The sequence below is a fragment of the Pipistrellus hanaki genome, assembly GCF_964339955.1.
Source record: "Pipistrellus hanaki genome assembly, chromosome: 15".
Lineage (NCBI taxonomy): Eukaryota > Metazoa > Chordata > Mammalia > Chiroptera > Vespertilionidae > Pipistrellus > Pipistrellus hanaki.
In genome coordinates, this window is record NC_140517.1 from 31,610,661 (window position 1) to 31,632,614 (window position 21,954).

The following is a 21,954-nucleotide window of genomic DNA, read 5'->3' on the forward strand; positions in this document are numbered from 1 at the left end:
GCTTAGGATGTTTCAGTCCTCGGATTGATGTCTATCCACTGAGCCAAACCGGCTAGGGCTCCATTGATTTTTAGAGAGAGTGGGAGGGAATGAGACAGAGAAACATTGAGTGTTACAAATTAATTGGTTGCCTCCCACATGTGCCCCAACCAGGGCTGGGGATCAATCCAGCAACCAAGATACATGTCCTTAAATGGAATAGAACCTGGGACAATACAGCTGTGGGCTGACACTGAGGCAAACCGGCTAGGGCCTATCAACTTCTTTATCCATTTGTCTACTAATGGAAGTTTTGTTGCTTCCATATCTTGGCTATTGTAAATAATGCTGCAATGAACACACGGGTATATATATATATATATATCTTTTTAAATTAGTGTATTAGATTTCTTTGAATTAAATACCCAGAAATGAGAGCCATTGAGGAGAGCAGCAGCCATGGCTCTGCGCTACCCCATGGCCATGGGCCTCAACAAGGGCCACAAGGTGAGCAAGCCGAGGCACAGCCGCCGCCGCGGGCGCCTCACCAAGCACACCAAGTTCGTTCGGGACATGATCCGAGAGGTGTGTGGCTTTGCCCCCTACGAGCGTCGTGCCATGGAGCTGCTCAAGGTCTCTAAGGACAAGAGGGCCCTGAAATTCATCAAGAAAAGGGTGGGGACACACATTCGCGCCAAGAGGAAGAGAGAGGAGCTGAGTAATGTCCTTGCAGCCATGAGGAAGGCAGCAGCCAAGAAGGACTGAGCCCCACCCCATCTGTATAATAAAACCTGTTCAGAAAAAAAAAAATAAATAAATACCCAGAAATGAGATTGATGGGTCATCTGGTAATTATATTTTTACTATTTTGAGGAGCCTCCATACAGTTTTCAATAGTGGCTGCACCAATTTGTATTTTCACAAACAGTGCACAAGACTTTTTTTCCCCCCCACATCCTTACCAACACTTATTGTTCGTTGATTTATTGATGATGACATTTTGACAAGTGTGAAGTGATATTTTGCGATTTTAAGTTTTTTTTTTCTCTCTGATTATAGGTGACATTGTGCATCTTTTCATGTCTATTACCCATCTGTATGTCCTCTTTAAAAAATATCAATTTAGATCCTCTGCCTATTTTAAAATTAGATTGTTTAATTCTTTATATATTTGAGATATCAACCCCTATCCAATGTGTAATTGGAAAATTACTTTTCCCAATTGATAGTTTGTCTCTTTGTTTTGTTGATGGTTTTTAGTGCAAAAAAATTTAGTTTGGTGTAGTCCCTTTTATTTTTTTTCCTTTTGTTTCCTTTGCCTGAGGAGACCTACACACACAAATTATTACTAAGAGCAAGTCATAGTTTACTATCTATGATTTCCTCTAGGAGTTTTATGGTTTTGGGTCTTACATTTAAGTTTTTAATCCAGTTTGAGCTTATTCTTATATATGGTGTATGAAAGTGGTCTTGTTTTCTTTTTTTGCATGTAATAATTCAGCTTTCCCAACACTATTATTAAAGAAGTTGTATTTATCACATTGTATATTTTTGCTTCGTTTGTCAGAAACTAATTGACTATGTAGGCAGCAATTAATTTCTGGGGTCTTTAATCTGTTCCATTGACCTATGTATCTGTTTATATGCAGGTAACATGCTGTTTTGATTATTCTAACATTGTAGTACAAATCGATATTCGGTAATGTGATCCCTTCAACTTTGTTCTATCTCAAGATTATTTTGGCCACTCAGGGCTATTTGTGGTTCCATATAAATTTTAGGATTATTTATTCTAGTTCTGTGAAATAGGCCATTTGTATCTTGATAGGAATTTGTTGAATGTAGAGCTTGCTTTGAATTGTACAGACACTTTAGTGATGTTAATTTTTCCTATTCATGAACACACTATGTGCTCTCATTTATTTGTATTGTATATTTTCCAGTTACTTTCTTCAATGTTTTATATTTTTCTGAGTACACATCTTTTTTCCTTCTTGATTAGATTTATTTCTAGGTATTTTATTTTTTGATGCAATTTTAAATGGGATTTAAAAAAAATATTCACCATAGGACATATTGTTCAAAGGGCCAATAGCATTCAAGACTCAACATCTTAAAAATAGTAAAGGAGAGGGAGAAGGGGAGAGAGAAAGAGAGAAACATTGATGTGAAAGAGACAGGGATTGTTTGCCTCCTGTACACACCTCAATGGGCTAGAGATAGAACCAGGGCTAGAGATGGAACCAGCAACTGAGGTTCATACCCTTGACCAGGAGTCAAACCCATGACCCTTAGGTCCACAAGCTAACACTCTAATCACTGAGCTAAACTGACCAGAGCTTGGTTTTCTTAATTTCTTTTTCTGATAGATTATCATTGGTTTATAAAAATTCTAGTTGTCCTCCTACTTGCAGATCAGGCACTTAATGAGGGGAAAGTGGCCCCTTGTTTAAAGCTAAACCACTCAATCTCTGAGAGTCTCCAAATCTAGTTCTCCTTAAAGGGGGCTCACTATAGGTTCAATTTGGGTACAGTAAAGATTCCCCTCTGCAGGAGCAAACACAGCTATCCTGGACGCAGGGGATAGGTCAAAACCGTTTCCTATTGGGGATGTTGCTGAACATTTTGTCCCAGTCCCAGACAATAGCTTCTGAGGGTCTCACACTTTAAATGTCCTCACTCTGAGCTGCTCTCCCTTCTATAGTTCTGCATGGAACTACTTCCAGAAGAGGTATCAAGACTTGGCAGAGCTGATCCAAACAGTCTCTTGGGGATGGTGCCTATAAACCCACCAGCTCTGTCCTACTGGCCCTGTTGGCCCACCCTATTGAGCTCTCAATTTGTGGAAGGAGGTATGGATCCTAACTAGCCAGAGTTCATCATATAGTTTTTCTTTGGTAGGCTCTAGAGGAAGTCCAGGCAACCTCGGGGATATGGAGCAGCTCCCAAGTAGTGGCATTTTTTCAGGGAGCTTCAGCCCTTTAACAGGTCTGATCCAGCTTCTAAGCTAGAGGAAGCCAACCCTTTTATACAGTTGGTCCCTCCCAAGTACACCCTGGTCCAGTAGTGGCAGACACCAACAGTAAATAATATTGTTTCTCCAGATAGCTCAAGGCTAATTACACACAACTTACAGTGACCTGTACTTAAACCCTACTCTCAAGTGGACCCAGAACTCACACAACCAATGATGGGCTTCAGACCACACTAGACCTCAACCCAACTAACCACACAAGCGGCACACCCAAATGGGGATTCCAGCATGCATTAGGCTCTGCTGGGAACAATTCTACCTCAGGGAGGGGGGGGGGCAGCTGTTGCATGGCATATCACAGGTTATGGAGGTTTATCAGATAGTCACTCAGCCTGAACAGCTAACTCCATCCATAAAAGGGCCAATAACATTCAAGACTCAACAACAGGGGTGTACATAACTCATATGAAACATCCCTGAAGCATAGGCTCAGGTGATATGCAGGTTGTGCCACTGAGCCCAATTAGACATCTTCATTATAAAACCATCATGACAAGTTTGGGAATCACAACAGATCTACCTAACAGTCAGAGAATAAATAGTAAGACAAAGTAAATTCCCCCGAACAAAAGAGAAAAAAAAATAGCCAGAAAAAGAATTAAATAAAATGGAAGCAACCAAAATACAGATCCAGAGTTTAAAACAATGATTATAAAGATGCTCAAGGACCTTAGAAGAATGAATGATCTCAGTGATAATTTAAAGGGATAGTAAGCATTAAAAATGACTTAGAAACCATAAAAAAAAAGTCAGAAATGAAGAATATAATATCTGAAGAATACACTAGAAGGAATCAACAATAGGTTAGATGAAGCAGAGGATCAAATCAGCAAATTAGAGAACAAGATAATACCGTGTTTCCCCGAAAATAAGACATCCTCCGGAAATAAGACTTACTTACAGGTTTTTTTTCTGAGTTAAATATAAGGCATCCCCCCGAAAATAAGGCCTAAATCCAGACTCTTATGTTCAGTCTCTTCCCGCATCTCAAGCCATTCAAAGACAATTTGGGCATGGAAATTAATGACTACATTGAAAATAGAATGGAGAGAAATCAGCGTGGAAACTTTGTGAAACCTAAACTGCAAGAAGTTGTGACTTGGGTGAAGAATTCATGGGAGAAAATCACTGACAGTTGCATTGCAAATGCACTGCGAGCAGGCTACCTTGACAAGAAGTACTCATTTAAAGACAGTGCTATTGCTAAACATGAGAGATTTGGTCCACTGATTCTGAAAGAAATGGAGTCACAAGAAATTCACCAGGAAATTCAGGAATTGGATTGTTATGATGATGTTCCAGAAGATGATGACATGATTGTCATTGAATAAATGAGTACATTCTTGATACTGTAGGATTCACGGTTTGTCTGGTTTGTGTTGACAACTACTGTATTACCATACCGTATACAGGTAGTAAATTTCCTTTATTTTCATTTAACAATAAATGTGTACCGTATTCTTCTTCATGGAAAAATAAGACATCCCCTGAAAATAAGACCTAGCGCATCTTTGGGAGCAAAAATTAATATAAGACACTATCTTATTTTCGGGGAAACAGGGTAGTAAGCACCCAAGCAGACAGACCATAAAAAAGAAAAGAGAATTAATAGAAATGAGGAACATCTATGAAATCTCTGGGACAACATCAATATCCACATACAATTTAAAAGTGGGCAGTGGACCTAAATTGACAATATCTACATCATAAGGATACCAGAATGAGGAGAGTGAGCAAGGGATAGATAACCTATCTGAAGAAATAATGGTGAAAACTTCCCCAATCTGGTGATGAAAAAAATCACACAAGTTCAGGAAGCAGAGTTTCAATCAAGATGAGCCCAAAGAGACCCACACCAAATAAATTATCATTAAAGTGGCAAAGGTTGAAGATAAAGAGAGAATTTTAAAGGCAGCAAGGGAGACAGTTACCACCAAGAGTGTTTCCATAAAACTGCCAGCTGATTTCTTAACAGAAGCACTTTGGGCCATAAGGGATTGGCATGAAGTATTCAAAATAAATAAAAGCAAGGACCTGAAATCAAGACTACTCTATTGACAAAGGCTACCATTTAAAATTGAAAGCAAAAGAAAGAGCTTCCCAGATAACCTCCCTCCCCCCACATACACACACAAAGAGAGAGAGAGAGAGAGAGAGAGAGAGAGAGAGAGAGAGAGAGAGAGAGAGAGAGAAATGCTAAAGGAGTTCATTACTACTAAACCAGTATTACAAGAAATACTAGTCTTTGGTGATATTTGAAGTAAAGGGTTGTTTTTTGGTTTTTTTTTTTTTTTTTTTTGAAAAGTGTAAGTGAAGCAGAGAAGAAAAAGTATCTATTTTGGGGTAAATCCAGTTACACTATCAGCTTGCCAAAAGATGTAGTAGAGAAATTTTTATTTAGCACAGCATATGTCAAACTTATTTCATTATAGAACTCTCAATGTGAGCCACTTTGTTAGATGCTGCCATAACCATAGTGAATATCTTCAAGGGAGTCATTTCAGACACTATGGTGAATAGATTGTGTTAGACAGGGGTAAGAAAGGACTTACCCCTTCATATTCTAAAAGCAGATTCCTGCTTAAATAGAGGGTTAGTGCTTTGGTATAGATGGGAAAAAATCAGGCTTGTCATTGATATGTATTAGTATATAAATTATTTTATTATAATAAAATGCTATAATGAATACACTTTGTGTATTTTCTTATTTCTTTAGAATTAAGAATCTCTAAGATACATATCTAGGAGTAAAATTATTCACCGTAGGCTATATATAATTTTAGTTACACATATTACAAGATTGTTGTTACATCATTGCACCAATTTTGAATGTTTTCAATTATTTAATGTGAATTCCCATATTTCCCTATTTCTGCTATAAGTTTTATTTTATTTTATTATTTTTTAAATAAATCTTTATTGTTCATATTATTACAAATGTTGATCATTTTTTCCCCTCTCCATTGCTCCCCTTCACCAGGTTCCCACCCCACCATCTGCCCTTTCCTCACCCCCATTGTCCTCATCCATAGGTGCACAGTTTATGTTCAGTCTCTTCCCACATCCCCCACTCCCCATTTTCCAGAGAATCATCAGTTCACTCCCCTTCCATACCTCTGATTCTATTATATTCACCAGTTAATATTGTTCATCAGATTTTTTAATTCCCTTGGTTTTTAGATTCACTTGTTGATAGTTATGTATTTGTTGTTCATAATTTTTATCTTTATTTTCTTCCTCTTCCTAAAGAACCCCCTTCAGCAATTCATATAATTCTGGTTTGTGGTGATGAACTCCTTTAGCTTTTTTTTAATTAGTGAAGCTCTTTACCTGGCCTTCGATTCTGAGTGATAGCTTTGCTGGGTAGAGTATTTTTGGCTGTAGGTTCTTGTCATTGATCACCTTGAATATTTCTTGCCATTCCCATCTGGCCTGCATGGTTTCTGTTGAGAAATCAGCTGACAATCGTATGGGTGCTCCTTTATAGGTAACTTCCTGCTTTGCTCTTTTGCTGCTTTTAATATTCTCTCTTTGTCTTTTGCCCTTGGAATTTTAATTATGATGTGTCTTGGTGTGGTCCTCTTTGGATTCATTTTTTTTGGGTTCTGTGTACTTCCTGGACTTGTAAGTCTAATTCTTTCACCTGGTGGGAGATTTCTGTCACTATTTCTTCCAATAGGCTTTCATTATCTTGCTCTCTCTCTTCTTCTGGGACCCCCATAATTCTGATGTTGGTTCGCTTGAAGTTGTCCCAGAGGTTTCTTACATTATCTTTAACTTTCTGGATTCTCTTGCCTTCTTGCTTCTGCAGAGGAGTGTCTTCTGGCTCTTTGTGTTCCAAATCTTTGACTTGATTCTTGCGATCTTCCAGTCTGTTTTTAAGATTCTGTATAATATTTTTTATTTCAGACAATGCATTCTTTATTTCTAGTTGATCCCTTTTCATATCCTCATAGGTCTCCTTTATTTTATCTTCCTTTTCTAGGAGATTCTTGAAAAACCTTATAAGCGTGGTTTTGAACTCTATGTCCAATTGCTTTTTGTCCTCCATTTCTTTTGTTTGCGATCTGTTTCCTTGTCTCAGCATTTTCGCACTTTGGTAGCCTTAAAAGTCTCTGTGTTCAACTGGTTGATGTTTCTCTCTCATCGACGTTTCTAGCTCTCTATCTCTCTCCCTCTCTGTAAAAAATCAGTAAAATATATTAATAAAAAGAAGAAGAAGAAGAAGAAGAAGAAGAAGAAGAAGAAGAAGAAGAAGAAGAAGAAGGGAGAGTTCAAAACCCAATCCTAAAGGGCATGTGAAATTTATATAGTGACCCAGAAAAGCCAGGGAGAAAGTTACAGTCAGCAGATGAAGGAAAAGCTAGCTGTACTAAAATCATGTATCCTATATAATAATAGAGGAATATGCAAATTGTCTGGAATTCCATAATATCACGACCACTCAGCAGGAGGCATGCATAGCAGGAATGGGTGGGCAGGGACTGCCAGCACCAGGAGGGCCTCCACGTGCCCCGCCCAGGGCAGCCCCCAGTGGAGGTGGCCCCGAGCAGAGGCACACACAGGCCTGCCCAGCAGTGTCCCCTGCCTGGGATTTGATGCTGCTTGTATGTGTCCCTGATCTGGGACATGCACTGCCTGCGTATGTCTCCACCCAGTGCTGAGGTGAAGCTGCCTGCCTGTGTCCTGGCCAAGGATGTGACACTGCCTGCGTGTGTCCCTGACTTGGAATGTGGTGCTGCCTGCATGCATCCCTTCCCATCGCTGTGGTGAAGCTGCCTGCGTGCATCCACTTTATCAGTCATTGTTTGCATCAATGTTGTTGTTATATCATGTTTTTGTTGTTGTTATATCATGTTTTTGTTGTTTTCATATCATTTTTGTTGTTTTTATATATCTTTGTTGTTGTATCATTTTGTTATTATTATTAATAAATTTATATATTATTTTCAAAAAAAAAGTCTCTGTGTTAAGCTTCAGGGTGGAGTGGAGTTTCAGGGTGGAGCCTACAGCCTTGGCTTCCGTCAGCCCCACCCTATGAGGTTCCTGAGTCTCAGTATTCCTCCGTGTCCTTCAGTACTCGCTGCAAGCACCTCTGAAAGGTGCTCTTGAGTTTCACCCGCCTCCAAACAGTCTAAGCTATCCCCCAATGAGCCTGGAACTGGGGTTCAGTTCATTTGGAAGTGGGCTTGGAAGTGGGGTTCAGAGCAGTTTGGAGCTTTTGTCTCCTTCCCACTTGGGTAATCCAGCTGCACAGTCTCTACACACAATGTGCGTGCCTCCAGGACTTCCTTTTGCCATGCCCCTGAGTTTCCGCCTTACAGCCCAGGCTCCCTCCGTGTGAGCCTGGGTCCCCAGGGTCTGGCCTAGAACTGGGGTTCAGTGCAGTCAGAACTGGGGCTCAGCACAGTCCGGAACTTTTGTCTCCTTCCCACTAGGGTAGGGGTGTCGAACTCAATCAGAGAAGGGGCCAAAATCTAAAATCCAGCCTAAATCGCGGGCCGAATGGTTTACTGAACAGTCATAAACTGACAATGTCATAAACTGACAGCGGAGTGCAGTGATGACAGCGCGGTGCTGGCCACATTGCAAGGCCTGGCTGGCTGGATTTGGCCTGCGGGTCTTGTGTTTGACACATGTGCACTAGGGCAATCTAGCAGCAGAGTCAACAACCCATCTTCTGCGCGTAATGTGCGTGCCTCTGGGACTGCCTTTTGCAGCTCCCTTGAGTTTCCGCCTTACAGCCCAGACTCCCTCCTTATGTGTCTGGGTCCCCAGGGTCTCGCCCAGAACTGGGGTTCAGTGCTGTCTGAATTGTGGTTCAGCACACTCCGGAGCTTTTATCTCCTCGCTAGGGAACGCCAGCCTGGCACTCAGCCTCCCTCTCCTCTCCGGCTCTGTCCTTTCTGCGCACAATGTGTCTCCGTACCTTAGGCAATTACAGCTCCTCTGATTTTCCTTCTGGTTTTCTTTTTCCTTCTAGTTGTAGAATTTCCAGTCAGTCGACTTTCCTGTAGTTCTGGGTAATATCCATTTTGTATTTTAGTTGTATTTTTTTTGAAATTGTTGTGTGAGGCTGCAGTTAGGTATTTACCTATGCTGCCATCTTGGTGTCTCTCTCTGCTATAGGTTTTAATATTTAGTTTACAAGTGTGTTAAGCATCTTTTTTGTCATATGCATTTATTAGCCAATCATCTTTTTCTTAGTATGTTTATTTTTTTGTTTTGTTTTATTGTTTAAAGTCTTACATATATTGGTACATATATCTCCTCTCCACCCCATTGAAACTTCCCCCAGCCTCCCATACTTTCTGTCGCATGCCCTCACTGCCCCCCCCCCCCAGGGTTTTATGTCTATTGGTGTGCTTATATGCATGTATACAAGTCCTTCGGTTGATCTATTTCCCTCAATCCCCAACACTCCCCAGCCTTCCCACTGTAATTTGACAGTCTGTTCAGTGCTTTACTGCCTCTGTCTCTCTCCATCTTCTTATTCATAAGGTTATAATGTTCTTTATTTCCCATAAATAAGTATTTTTCTTTCATTGCCTGGCCTGTTTCACTTAACTTAATTCTCTCCACGTCCATCCATGCTGCTGCACATGTTAAGAATTTCTTCTTTTTTATATTACATAAAAATGTAATGCTACATAATGGCATAATATTCCATTGTGTAGATATACCATAGTTTTCTAATCCATTCATTTGCTGATTGGCATTTAGGCTGTTTAAAAATCTTAGCTATGGTGAATTGTGCTGCTATGAACATAGGGGTGCATATATTCTTTCTGATTGGCATTTCTAGTTTCTTGGGATATATTCCTAGAAGTGGGATTACTGGATCAAATGGGAGTTCCATTTTTAGGTTTTGAGGAAACTCCATACTGTTTTCCACCAGTCTGCATTTCCATCAGCAGTACATGAGGATTCCTTTTTCTCTGTACTTGTCCTTTGTTTATTTGTTGATGATTGCCATTCTGACAGGTGTGAGATAATACCACATTATCATTTTGATTTGCATCTCTCAGATAATTATTGACTTTGAACATGTTTTCATATGTCTCTTGGCCTTCCTTCTGTCTTCTTCTGAAAAGATTCTATTTAGGTCCATTGCCCATTTTTTTTATTGGATCATTCATATTCCTTTTATTATGTTGTATAAGTTCCCTGTAGATGTTGGAGATTAAAACTTTATCAGCGATAACAATTATAAATATGTTCTCCCATACAGTGGGCTTTCTTATTAATGGTTTGAAAAAGCTTTTTTTTTTTTTTTTTTCTGTGAAAAAGCCTTTTATTTTGATGTAGTCCTATTTGTTTATTTTCTCTTTAGTTTTCATTGCCATACGAGCGGTATTGGTGAATAAATTGCTTAGGCACATGTCTGATATTTCTCTGCCTGTGGATTCCTCTAGTATTTTTATGGTTTCCCATCTTATGTTTAAGTCCTGGGTAATGTCCATTTTGAGTTTATTTTTGTGTATGGTGTAAGTTGGTTATCTATAATAGTTTCATTTTTTTTTGCATATATATGTCTAATTTTCCCAACACCATTTATTGAAGAGACTGTCTAGACTCCATTGCATATTCATGCCTCCTTTGTCAAATATTAATTGAGTATAGTGGTTTGGGTTAATAACTGGATTCTTTATTCTATTACATTGGTCTATATGTCTGTGCTTGTGCCAGTAGCAGGCTGTTTTGAGAACAGTAGCTTAGTAATACAGCTTGATATCTGGTATTGAGATCCCACCTACTATCTTCTTCTTTCTCAGGATTGCTGTGGCTATTTGGGGTCTTTTTTTATTCCAGATGAATTTTTGGAGAATTATTTCTATGTCTGTGAAATATGTCATAGGTATTTGAAAGAGGAATACAATGAATCTATAGATTGCTTTGGGTAGCATGGACATTTTGATGGTGTTGATTCTACCAATCCATGATGTTCTTCTATCTGTTTACGTATTCCTCTATCTTTTTTTTTTTTTTTTTTTTTTTTTTTTTTTTAGTGACCTGTAGTTTTCCGCATATAGGTCTTTTACTTAGTTAGGTTTATTCCTAAATATCTTAATTTTTTTGGTGGGATAGTAACTGGGATTGCTTTTTTAGTCTTCCTTTCTGTAAGTTCACTATTGATGCATAGAAATGCCATAGATTTATTGGCATTAATTTTGTATCCTGCTACATTGCCAAATTCATTTATTAAGTCTATTAGTTTTTTGATAAAGTCTTTTTTTTAATGTACAATTTCATGTCATCTATAATAAGGACATCTTTACTTCTTCCTTTCCAATTTGGATGCCTTTTATTTTTTCTTCTTGTCTAATTGCAATGCATAATACTTCCAGTATTATGACAAACAGGTTTGATATGAGTGAGCATCCCTGTCTTGTTCCTGTGCTTAGGGGAAATGGTTTTAGTTTTTGCCTATTGAGTATGACGTTGGCTGTAGGTTTCTCATATATAGCTTTTATTATGTTGAGGTATGATCTTTCTATTCCCACCTTGCTGAGAGTTTTTATTAAGAAAGGGTGTTGGATTTTGTCAAATGCTTTTTCTGCATTAATTGATATGACTATATTATTTTTATCTCTCAATTTGTTTATGTAATGTATCATGTTTATTGATATGTGGATATTGTACCATTCTTGCATTCCTGTGATAGATCTACTTGGTCATTGTGTATGATATTTCCAATGTACTGCTGGATCCGATTTGCTAGAATTTCCTTGAGGATTTTGGCATCTATGTTTAGGAGGGATATTGGCCTGTAATTCTCTTTCATTGTGTTGTCTTTATCTGATTTTGGTATTAGGGTAATGCTGGCTTCATAAAAGGAGCTTGGAAGTGTTCCTTCCTCTTGAATTATTTGGAATAATCTGAGGAGGATACATTTTAGTTCTCCCTTGAATATCTGGTGAAATTTATCTGCGAAGCTATCTGGCTCTGGGCTTTGTTTGCTGGAAGCTTTTTGATGACTGCTTCAATTTCTTCCATAGTTATTGGCCTATTGAGATGTTTAGATACTTCCTGATTGAGTTTTGGAAGGTTATCTTTTTCTAGGAATATGTCCATTTCCTCCAGGTTGTTCAGTTTGTTGGAATAGGATTGTTCATAGTATTTTTTTTAAACAATCCTTTGTATTTAGGTGGGGTCTGTTGTTATTTCACCTATTTGATTTCTGAATTTATTTATTTGGGTTCTCTCTCTTTGCTTCTTCATTAGCCTGGCTAGAGGTTCATCAATTTTGGTTATCCTTTCAAAGAACCAGCTCTTGGTTTCATTGCTCTTTTTGTTTTGTTTTGTTTTTTGGGTCTTCATGTCATTTATTTCTCCCCTGATCTTTATTATTTCCTTTCTTCTGCTTACACTGGACTTTTCGTCTTACTCTCTTTCTAACTATTTCAGTTGTAGGGTTGGGTAATTTATTACCATTTTTATTTTTGCAGTTGGTTTCTAGAGCTACGAACTTCCCTCTCAAGACTGCTTTCACTGTGTCCCATAGATTCTTTTCTTCTCTTATTAGACTTTTATATTTTCTGCCATGTAGTCATGGCATCTGCAAATTGAAATAAGTAGCCTCAATTTTATATATTATTTATTTTATTTATGTATCTTATTGCAGTAGCTGGAATTTTTTGTGAATAAAGTTACCAGTGGAAATACTATTTTGGTTTTCTCCAAATATATATCTAGAATTGGAATTATAATGTCATAATGTGTTGTATCATAAATCAGTGAACTAGATATCAGATGCCTTAACTAACCAACTAATTAGGAGTCATTTATTGTGTGTGTGTTCAGAACAGAATACCTCTGTCAAAAATCTGAACCAACACATAAAGGAAGTTCTCTCTATTTGTTCCTTTTTGAGTCCTTTGTCTGCAGATTTTACAAAGAGCTCTGTGTGAGTTATTTTTGAAGACAGTTTGTAACCTTGGATACATAATGAACAAACACTTGGCATGAGAATATGGGAATTATTATTAGTATTAGCATTAGCCTGTCATGTCAGATGGCTAGCTTGCAAGGTCAGACAGTTGAGTTTTTATCTCTTTTTATTCAAACTAAAACAGTTATTTTACAGACTAAGGGACTATCTAAAAATAACAGAGTTGACCTACAGAATTAAGAGATTGTCTAAGAATAACAGAGTAGTTTAAACAGCAGTTTTCTAAAGGAGAAATTACTATGCTTCCTTCCCCACTAGTTTTATGTAAATAAGTCAAATCATTGACTCGTGAGGGTCGTGATTGGGTAGAAAGTCATACAGGTTCCTGAGGACCATAAGCTTGATAGAATTAATTTATTGTTGAATAAAGTTAATAAACCAGTTCATAAGGCAGGGGCCCAGAATGAGGTCCAGGAATATATGGGAGAGTCTCAGCTTTCATGGGTTTGATGGAGAGTCTTAGATTTTTTATTCTGCCTGGGCTGTCTTAAGCCAGGTGTAATGAAACCACAGTGGGATCCTGTCGACCTTGACTTCCGTGGGAATGGTCAGGATGATGGTGTGTGGTCCCCTTCAAGTAGGAGTCAGTCCCGGGGCAGTAAATTTCTTTACCTAAACAGTCACCAGGTTGGAAGGGATGAATTGGATAAGAAGTTGGTACAGGCAGAGCATCTCAGATATGCTTCTGGATTGTTTCCCAGGTTTACCATAAAGCCTGTAAGAACTTGAGTAAAGATTGGTTATGGATTTCAGCTTTTATTATTATTTTTTCTAAATCTGGGTACTATTTCTTGGAGTAGCTTCTTAGCTGCTATGATGGCTGTTTCTTTTTTAGGTAGGTTAGAGTCTAGAAGGCACTAGAATCTTTATAGAGGTCCCACTGGTTTTAGGGCAGCCTCCCAGGCCACTTCATTTGCGGCTCGATTCCCTCTTGCTTCTGGGGAGTCCTCTTTCTGGTGTCCCTTACAGTGGAACAATGCTACTACCTTAGATAGCTAGATGGCTTCTAGTAGTGCTAGAATCTCTTCCTTATTTTTTATGTCCTTCTTGGCAAAAGTCCCTGTTCCTGTCCTGGCTGGCTTGGCTCAGTGGATAGAGCGTCAGCCTGTGGACTGAAGGGTCCTAGGTTTGATTCCGGTCAAGGGCATGCTCAATTTGGTTGAGCGCACATCCCCAGTGGGGGGGTGGGGGGGACACACACACAGCTGATGGTTCTCTCTTATCAATATTTCTGACTCTCCCCCTCTCTTCCTCTCTGTAAAAAAAAAAAATCAATAATTCCAAGGAATATAGTTCCTGTTCCTTGGAAATAGCACTGTGTATGTGAGCCATTGCTAACGCATACATGCTATCAGTATAAATTGTTACTGATTTGTCTTTTGTCTACCAGAGAGCCTAAATAAGGGCAATTAATTTGGCCTTCTGGGCTGATATCCCATGGGTGAGTGTCTGAGACCAGATGTTTTGGTCTAAGCTCCTTATCTCATATACATAGAGGGGGAAAGACTTAGTTATATCTGGTAGTGCCAGTTGGCCCATCATCCTTGCTCTGCTTATGTCTGCCTTACTGCCTAATACATTACCTCAAGGATCCTAGCTCTGAATAATTTAGGGAAAATGAATGTCAGTGGGGCTCTTCTGGCTACTTCCATGCTGAAGAGGAATGAGGTTTTCTTTTCAGAGCCAAAAGATCCTTGCTGTCTGTCAGAGGGATGATGAGGCCTGGGCACAGAAGGAGGTGGGCTTGTGACCTGGTGGAGACAAACTATATTATAAAGTTTAGTATTATTGAGCAATTAGAATACTAAGAGTTATAAAAAAAAAACGGTCAGGTAGAAGGTAAAGAAAACATTTTAGTTCTAATAACTTCTATTGAAATAGAATTTTTCTCCTTAAAAGTATCATTCTCTTTATTAAAAGAGCCAAAGCAAGACTAATTTATCTATTGTATTTAATTTGGCTTTATTGTTTGCACAACACAATAAGAATGATAACTGACTACCTTTGCCAGAATTTCATGATTGAATCTTAATGTGCCCTTTAGGGCCAGAAAGCCAAGCCATCCAGCTGCCGTTAGGTCTGCCTGTATTATCTGCTGAATTTCTCATCTGCAATGGCTCTCCCCAACCCCACGCCCTAGGCTTTAAGGCCCATCTTAACAGTTCTTCCACCCATTTGTGGCCTAGAGTGCGTGAGAGTTCTGCAGGGATGCAGAGACACTCTCATTGCTCCTCTTCTACTCTGACCAACTGCCAGTGATAGTAGGGTATGGGCCTGACACTCTAGTGTTATCTATTTTCCAAGCAGGATACCAGGATTTTCTGTGGCATTGTCATTGGCTTCAAATCTTCAGAGGGCTTTCTAAAACATGATATTACAGTCAAAGTTTTTGGATAATAAAACCACTATTGGAAACTGGTCTTATTGAATTTATGCAGAAATGTATTGCCATGATTTATTTATTAAGTATTGCCAAATTTTAGAGGAATTATATAAGGAGAAAAATATACTGACCTGCTTTAAAATTTTCTGATTTTTTTTTTTTTTTTGCCAGTCCTTTCTATGGACTCTTTTTTTTTTTTTTTTTTTTTTTTTTTAAGATATTTTATTGATTTTTTTACAGAGAGGAAGAGAGAGGGATAGTTAGAAATATGAATAAGAGAGAATCATTGATCAGCTGCCTCTTGTACAACCCTCCTGGGGATGTGCCCTCAACCAAGGTACATGCCCTTGACTGGAATCGAACCTGGGACCGTCTACAGGCTGATGCTCTATCCACTGAGCCAAACCGGTTTTGGCTCTATGGACTCTTTTTTTCTAAATGTATTATAACAAAACAATAACTGCCTTTAAATGACAAAAAGAAATTTAAAATGTGTCTATACTCAAATAGATAGTCACAGCTGCCTCTGTAGTAGGGTTCCCTGACTTGTCCTTAAACTATATATGGTCTCTGGGAGGGGTGACATGCCTTCGCAGAACAGACTAAGGGAGCTTTATCCCTTCACATGGTTTTACATGACACAGGACCTCACAGGATCTATAATTTATGTAATAGAGACCTTGTACTCACCATTTCCCTCTGTTCCAAACAAGTCTCCCCCAGTTTCCTAAAGTTGAGGTTTATGCCATCCCAGACATGGGTATGGTCACACAGGCCTGTAAGGCAGTATACAGACTGCCAACTGTCTCTCAATAGAGATCAAAACCTGATAGGTATTTTTCCTTGCCCATTTGGGCACCTGCCCTTTTGGCAACTGTATTCAAATCTGCAAGAGAAGTAAAGGTTAATATAACATATTTACATAATGAAATATAACATTGGCTCTGTGACTGCTTCTGGCAGCCAAATCTTCTGTTACCAAACATGACACATGGTATGGCTATACAAACATCTCAGGGAGGTGACTAAAGTCCATTTTTGACCTTCTAACACAAAGCAAATCTGTCCTTGTCTCTCTGGAGTCATGTCCATGAAGAAGCAGGCATTATCTAAGTCCATTATACAGTTTTCTGCAGGCCACTGTCAGGGCTGTGAGTGGTGGCTGGTTCTTCTTTCTAGACACAAACACAGTCTGTCCAACTTTCCTAAAATGTATTCTGGCATGGGAGAAAGTTGTTTCCTGTATACAGGCAGCTAACCTTTACACTACTGGACTTGGACATCTGCTCAGCAAATACAAGTTCAACATGTGGCCTCAGGTCCTCCCAGCCCAGTGGGGTTTCAGCCAGTCCTTCAGTCAGACTCCTCTCTAAGAGAGTCTGAAAGTCCTGAAGACTCTTTGATCCATGGACAGTGCCTTCCCTTTACCCTCTCCTGTTAACCCTGTTTACCAGTTATAGGGCCTTGCCATCCTTGTCTCTCACCACTGCTTGGTTCCTAATAGTGAGCTAAACACACCAGGGCTGCAGGGAGAGACAAGTTGCACATAGGAAAGTGTTCTGGCGGTGGCTTGGACATCAGGCCCTTGCCTTCTTTTACTTGGTTTCCCAGGGGCTCAGTCTCTGGTCTGGCTGGCAACTAACTCTAAATCACCAGGGCGGCTGTGGGCTCTAGCTTCTTCTTTTCTCTGCCTGGCTCCTGTTCCATCTGCTTCTTTTCTGATGGTTACTGAAACCTTACTATGTTCCTTCTTATTACATACATAATCTATATTTACATTTTCAAATTAGCCTTTAAACCTTTATTCTATGTCCTTCAAAAATGCATAACTATGTCTTAATCCTTCTACTCAGTAATTCCTTATTCTTAGAAACCTTAATCCTTTAATGATTATTAAAAAGTGAACAGCCAGCATTTCTCAGATTATCATTATGAACACATTTTAAGCATACTTTTTCAAGAAAATATAACTAGACCTTTTGTGGTAAAACTATGTGCAGGTAAATTAAAACTTGTCTAATAAAAAACTGCTACATCCTTCCTTATGCAATTTTAAGTATATTGTATCAGTCTAATTTAGTATTGGAAGGGTTATAGAGAATAAAACAGGGCAGAGAAAGTTTATTGTGCTTTGCGGAAAGGTTGTGGCCTTGAAGAAACCAGCTAGTAAAAATCAACAAAAACATATCTCTCTCTGCTCTCCCCACCAACACCCGACCCCCCTTTCTGCCCCTCAAGGATCCTAAGTTCTCCTCTACCACCCCTGATCTCTCTGACCACCCCCCTGTCCCCTACCCTAAGGCTCCTCTATCTCAGCAGGCTGAGAGCCTACTACTCTACCCAGCAAATCCCACCACCACCATCCTATCTCATACCCACTCTAGAGCAGCCCTGGGCTCTCTTCCTCTGCCTCTCTGGCACTAGCCCCTTCGGAAGATTGCTGGTGCCAAATCTGGCTTTATGCCCTGGGCCATTCAGATACCCTCTGCTGGTGGTCCCGCCTCTAGTCAGAGCTGGTGCTGTCCCTGACAGAGACTCACTGTAAATCTATCAGGAAGGTAAGGCAGGTCACAGGTTTTGGGACAACATGATTATCTGCTTGCTAGAAGGGCTGAAAAAGGCAACCTTACAAAGCAGTTCACCCAGGAAAGCCTTAAAAATCTGGCAGTCCTTCTCTCTTACCCTATACAGGCCATGAGAAAATTTATTAATTTTAATCCAATAAATCTTTTTTTTTTAATATATATTTTACTGATTTTTTTTTTTCCACAGAGAGGAAGGGAGAGGGATAGAGTAAAAAACATTGATGAAAGAGAAACATCGATCAGCTGCCTCCTGCACACCTTCTATTGGGGATGTGCCCACAACCAAGGTACATGCCCTTGACCTGAATTGAACCTGGGACCTTTCAGTTCACAGGCTGACGCTCTATCCACTGAACCAAACCGGTTAGGGCAGCCCAAAAAGTTTAATTCTACCTCAGTTGGCTTGCATGGGACTATGAGGTTGAAAGCAGGAGTGAAGTTTTTATAAATTTCTCTGCCTTGCTGAGTTTAACAAGTCATGCTTCTCTGCCCTTGGAAACCTCCATCTGCCAGAGGAGATAAGAAAATTGCAAATAACAAGCCCCTTGTTCCTTGAAAGTTTTATAGCTTTTTACTAATTTGTTGCAAATAATTAACTTGAAAGACTTTTCCTTTGCTTTTCCTTACAAGTAATCTTGGAACTTAGCTGGACTTTGTTTTAACCTTATACAGTAAAATTACAAATCAGGGAAGAATAAACCAAAACCCTTATTATACAAATAGAGACAGAAAATTCATTAGCTAAGTGGGCTGATTCTCTCCTTGACAGAGAGCAAATATCTCTGGGAAAAAAATAAAATCCTAGCAGCTGATTAAGATCTTGGCAATCTGTCATGGTGTTCAGCCTTTAATAAATCAAATGCTTTAACCAGACGAGTCAACAGAAGTACACAATAAATTACAGAATAAATCAAAGTAGCTTTTGCTTTTACCCAGATTCTCACACTTATATTTATAGACCAATTAATGGACAGATACCGTATTTTTCGGACCATAAGACGCACTTTTTTCCCCCCAGAAGTGGGGGGAAAAAGTCCCTGCGTCTTATGGTCCAAATATAGCCTACACATATACTGTAAAAAAAAAAAAAAAGTTTTTTTACTTGCCCGGCTCTGTGTGGTCTCTGTCTGTGTGCTTGCCCGGTTCTAAAATGGTTCTAAATGCTGCTGTTTACTTTACAGGGTTGATTACATGTGTTTATGACTGTGATGTTGGGTTTTAATGCACATAAAATATTTTAGGACACTATTTGTTTCAGAATCTTTTTTTCTTCATTTCCCTTCTCTAAAAACTGGTGCGTCTTATGGTCCGGTGCATCTTATGGTCCGAAAAATACGGTAATTATGCCAAGACAGACAAATATCCGTACTCACACTCTTTCAGTAGACAATCACTCTTGGGAGCTGGGCAGATAACTGGAACACTGCCCAACTCCCCTGATAGAAACAGACATGGAGGCCTAACAAAAACAGACATGGGGACCCCCCTTGTCTGGACAGAATTCTTGACCAATGTCTTGGTGAGAACCTATCGGAGAAGTTAAGACTGCATCCAGTCCTTCCCTCAGTAGGAATATGACTAGTCACAGACAGACAGACAGAAAAGTGAACTCAAAATTCCTTAATCGAATTTGAATTCTCTTACCTCCAGAGATTTGTTTCCTCCCCCCCGCCCATGACTCTAAAAGAATGCAGGGGCATGTCAGGTGTCCCTTGTCTGGCTGTCATGACCACAGAGAAGCATCCCTGGGGCCCTGGAACTTCATCAGGTGGTACTTCCCCTAGAGATCATCAGGGCCTGGATCAGCAGCCAGGCAGGGGAGGCCATCCATTCCAGGTGTCTATCAGCCTATCAGCATCCTATCAGCACCTGTCTCTCCAAATGTTGTATCATAAATCAGCGAGCTAGATACCAGATGCTTTAACAAGCCAATTAATTAGGAGTCATTTATTGTGTGTGGGTTCAGAATACCTCTGTCAAATTCTGAACCAACACATAGCAGACATTCTTTCTGTTTTTACCTTTTTGAGCTCTTTGTCTGCAGATTGTACAAAGAGTTATTTTTGCAGACTGTAAGTTATAAAATAACTGTGAGTTATTTTCGCAGACTGTAACCTTGGATACATAACAAACAAACACTTGGCATGAGAATATGGGAATTATTATCAGTATCAGCATTAGCCGGTTATGTCAGATGGCTAGCTTGCAAGATCAGACAGTTAAGTTTTTATCTTTTTTTTATATTATTCAAACTAAAACAGTTATTTTTACAGAATAAGGGACTATCTAAAAATAACAGAGTTGACCTACAGAATACGAGACTGTTTAAGAATAACAGAGCAGCCGAAACCGGTTTGGCTCAATGGATAGAGCGTCGGCTTGGGGACCGAAGGGTCCCAGGTTCGATTCCGGTCAAGGGCATGTACCTTGGTTGCGGGCATATCCCCAGTAGGGGGTGTGCAAGAGGCAGCTAATCGATGACTCTCTCATCGATGTTTCTAACTCTCTATCTCTCTCCCTTCCTCTCTGTACAAAATCAATAAAATGTATGTAAAAAAAGAAAAAGAAAAAAAGAATAACAGAGCAGTTCAAATAGCAGTTTTCTAAAGGAGGAATTACTATGTTTCAAAGGCAGTTCCATTTTTAACTTTGGAAGTAACCACCATTTTGTTTTTCAGAGTGACTGCTCCAAAAGGCAAAGGAGTTCCTTTTTCTCCAACTCTTGACAACTCTTGTTGTTTGTTGATTTATTGATGAAAGCCTTCTTGACAGGTGTGAAGTGATATCTCACTGTGGTTTTATTTTGTAGTTCTTTGGTGATTACTGATATTGAACATCTTTACATTTGTTTATTGGCCATCTGTATGTCCCCTTTGGAGAAGTGTCTATTCAGGTCCACTGCCCACTTTTAAATTGGATGTTTTTGTGTCTTGCATTCTATAAGTTCTTTATTTTTTAATTATGTTTTTCATTTAATCAATGCCTTTTTAAAATAAAAATGTTTATTGTTGACATAATTAAAAATGGTGTTCCTATTTCCCTTGCCCTTTGCTCACATCCACTCACCATCACCTTCTCCTCCCTTCATCATCAAACTATTTTCTATGTCCATAAGGTATATATATTTGTTGTTTAGCTTCTTTATCCAGTCACCTTCTTTATCCAGTCAACCCCACACTCCTCCAGTCTGGCACCTGCCAGTCTGTTCAATGTATTCCTGCTTCTGGTTCCATTTTGCCAGTTAATTTAGTTCATTAGATTCCACATATTATTGAGATCACATGGAATTTAACTTTCTCTGACTGGCTTATTTCACTTAGCATAATACTCTTCAGGTCCATCCATTCTGTTGCAAAGGGTAAAGATTCTTTCTTTTTTATAGCCACATACCATTCCATTGTGTAAATGTACCATAGCTTTAATATATATATATATGGCAGTTTTAGTAATGCTTAAGAAATCCAAAGTTAATTTTCTTTGTGGGCTCTATTTGCTCTTTGACTCCAAGATGCAATATTGGTCTGACCTTCAACACATCTCAATGATGAATGACTCACTCTCTCCTACCTCCTGCTCTTTTAGTGTTATTTGCTGCCTTTTATTTATTTTATTTTTTTAGATATATTTTTATTCTTGATAGTATTACAGATATCTCCCATTTCCTCCCCCTTTCCTCAGGACTTCACCACCTTATTGTCTGTGTCCATGGGCTATACATATCCTGTCTAATAAAAGGGTAATATGCAAGTTAACCATCACTCTTTGACAAGTATGGTGGCACCCATAGCCACAAATATGATGGCGCCCAAAGCCACAAAGATGGCAGCTGACGCACTGGAGGACCACAGGCTGGAAGGTTCAGAAGACATTCCAATCCTCCCAGGAGGGACGTGGATTCCCCTCCAGGATCTGGGATGAAGCTGGTCGCTCCTGCCAGTTGGCGTGAGACTGTCGTTTAGCTTTCAGTTTTGCTTCCATGGAGTTGGAAGGCTGTTCTTAGGGGCCCTCTGTTTGTCTTATT

General features: G+C 39.3%; 1 protein-coding gene across 1 annotated transcript; it reads left to right on the top strand.

Annotated features, from left to right (window-relative positions):
* The first annotated feature begins 421 nt into the window (after positions 1-421).
* Positions 422-797, top strand: LOC311633261 (large ribosomal subunit protein eL36-like). The gene has a single exon (XM_084905637.1). The coding sequence runs from the start codon at positions 439-441 to the stop codon at positions 742-744; it is 306 nt and encodes a 101-aa protein (XP_084761763.1). The 5' UTR covers positions 422-438; the 3' UTR covers positions 745-797.
* Positions 798-21,954: the final 21,157 nt, after the last annotated feature.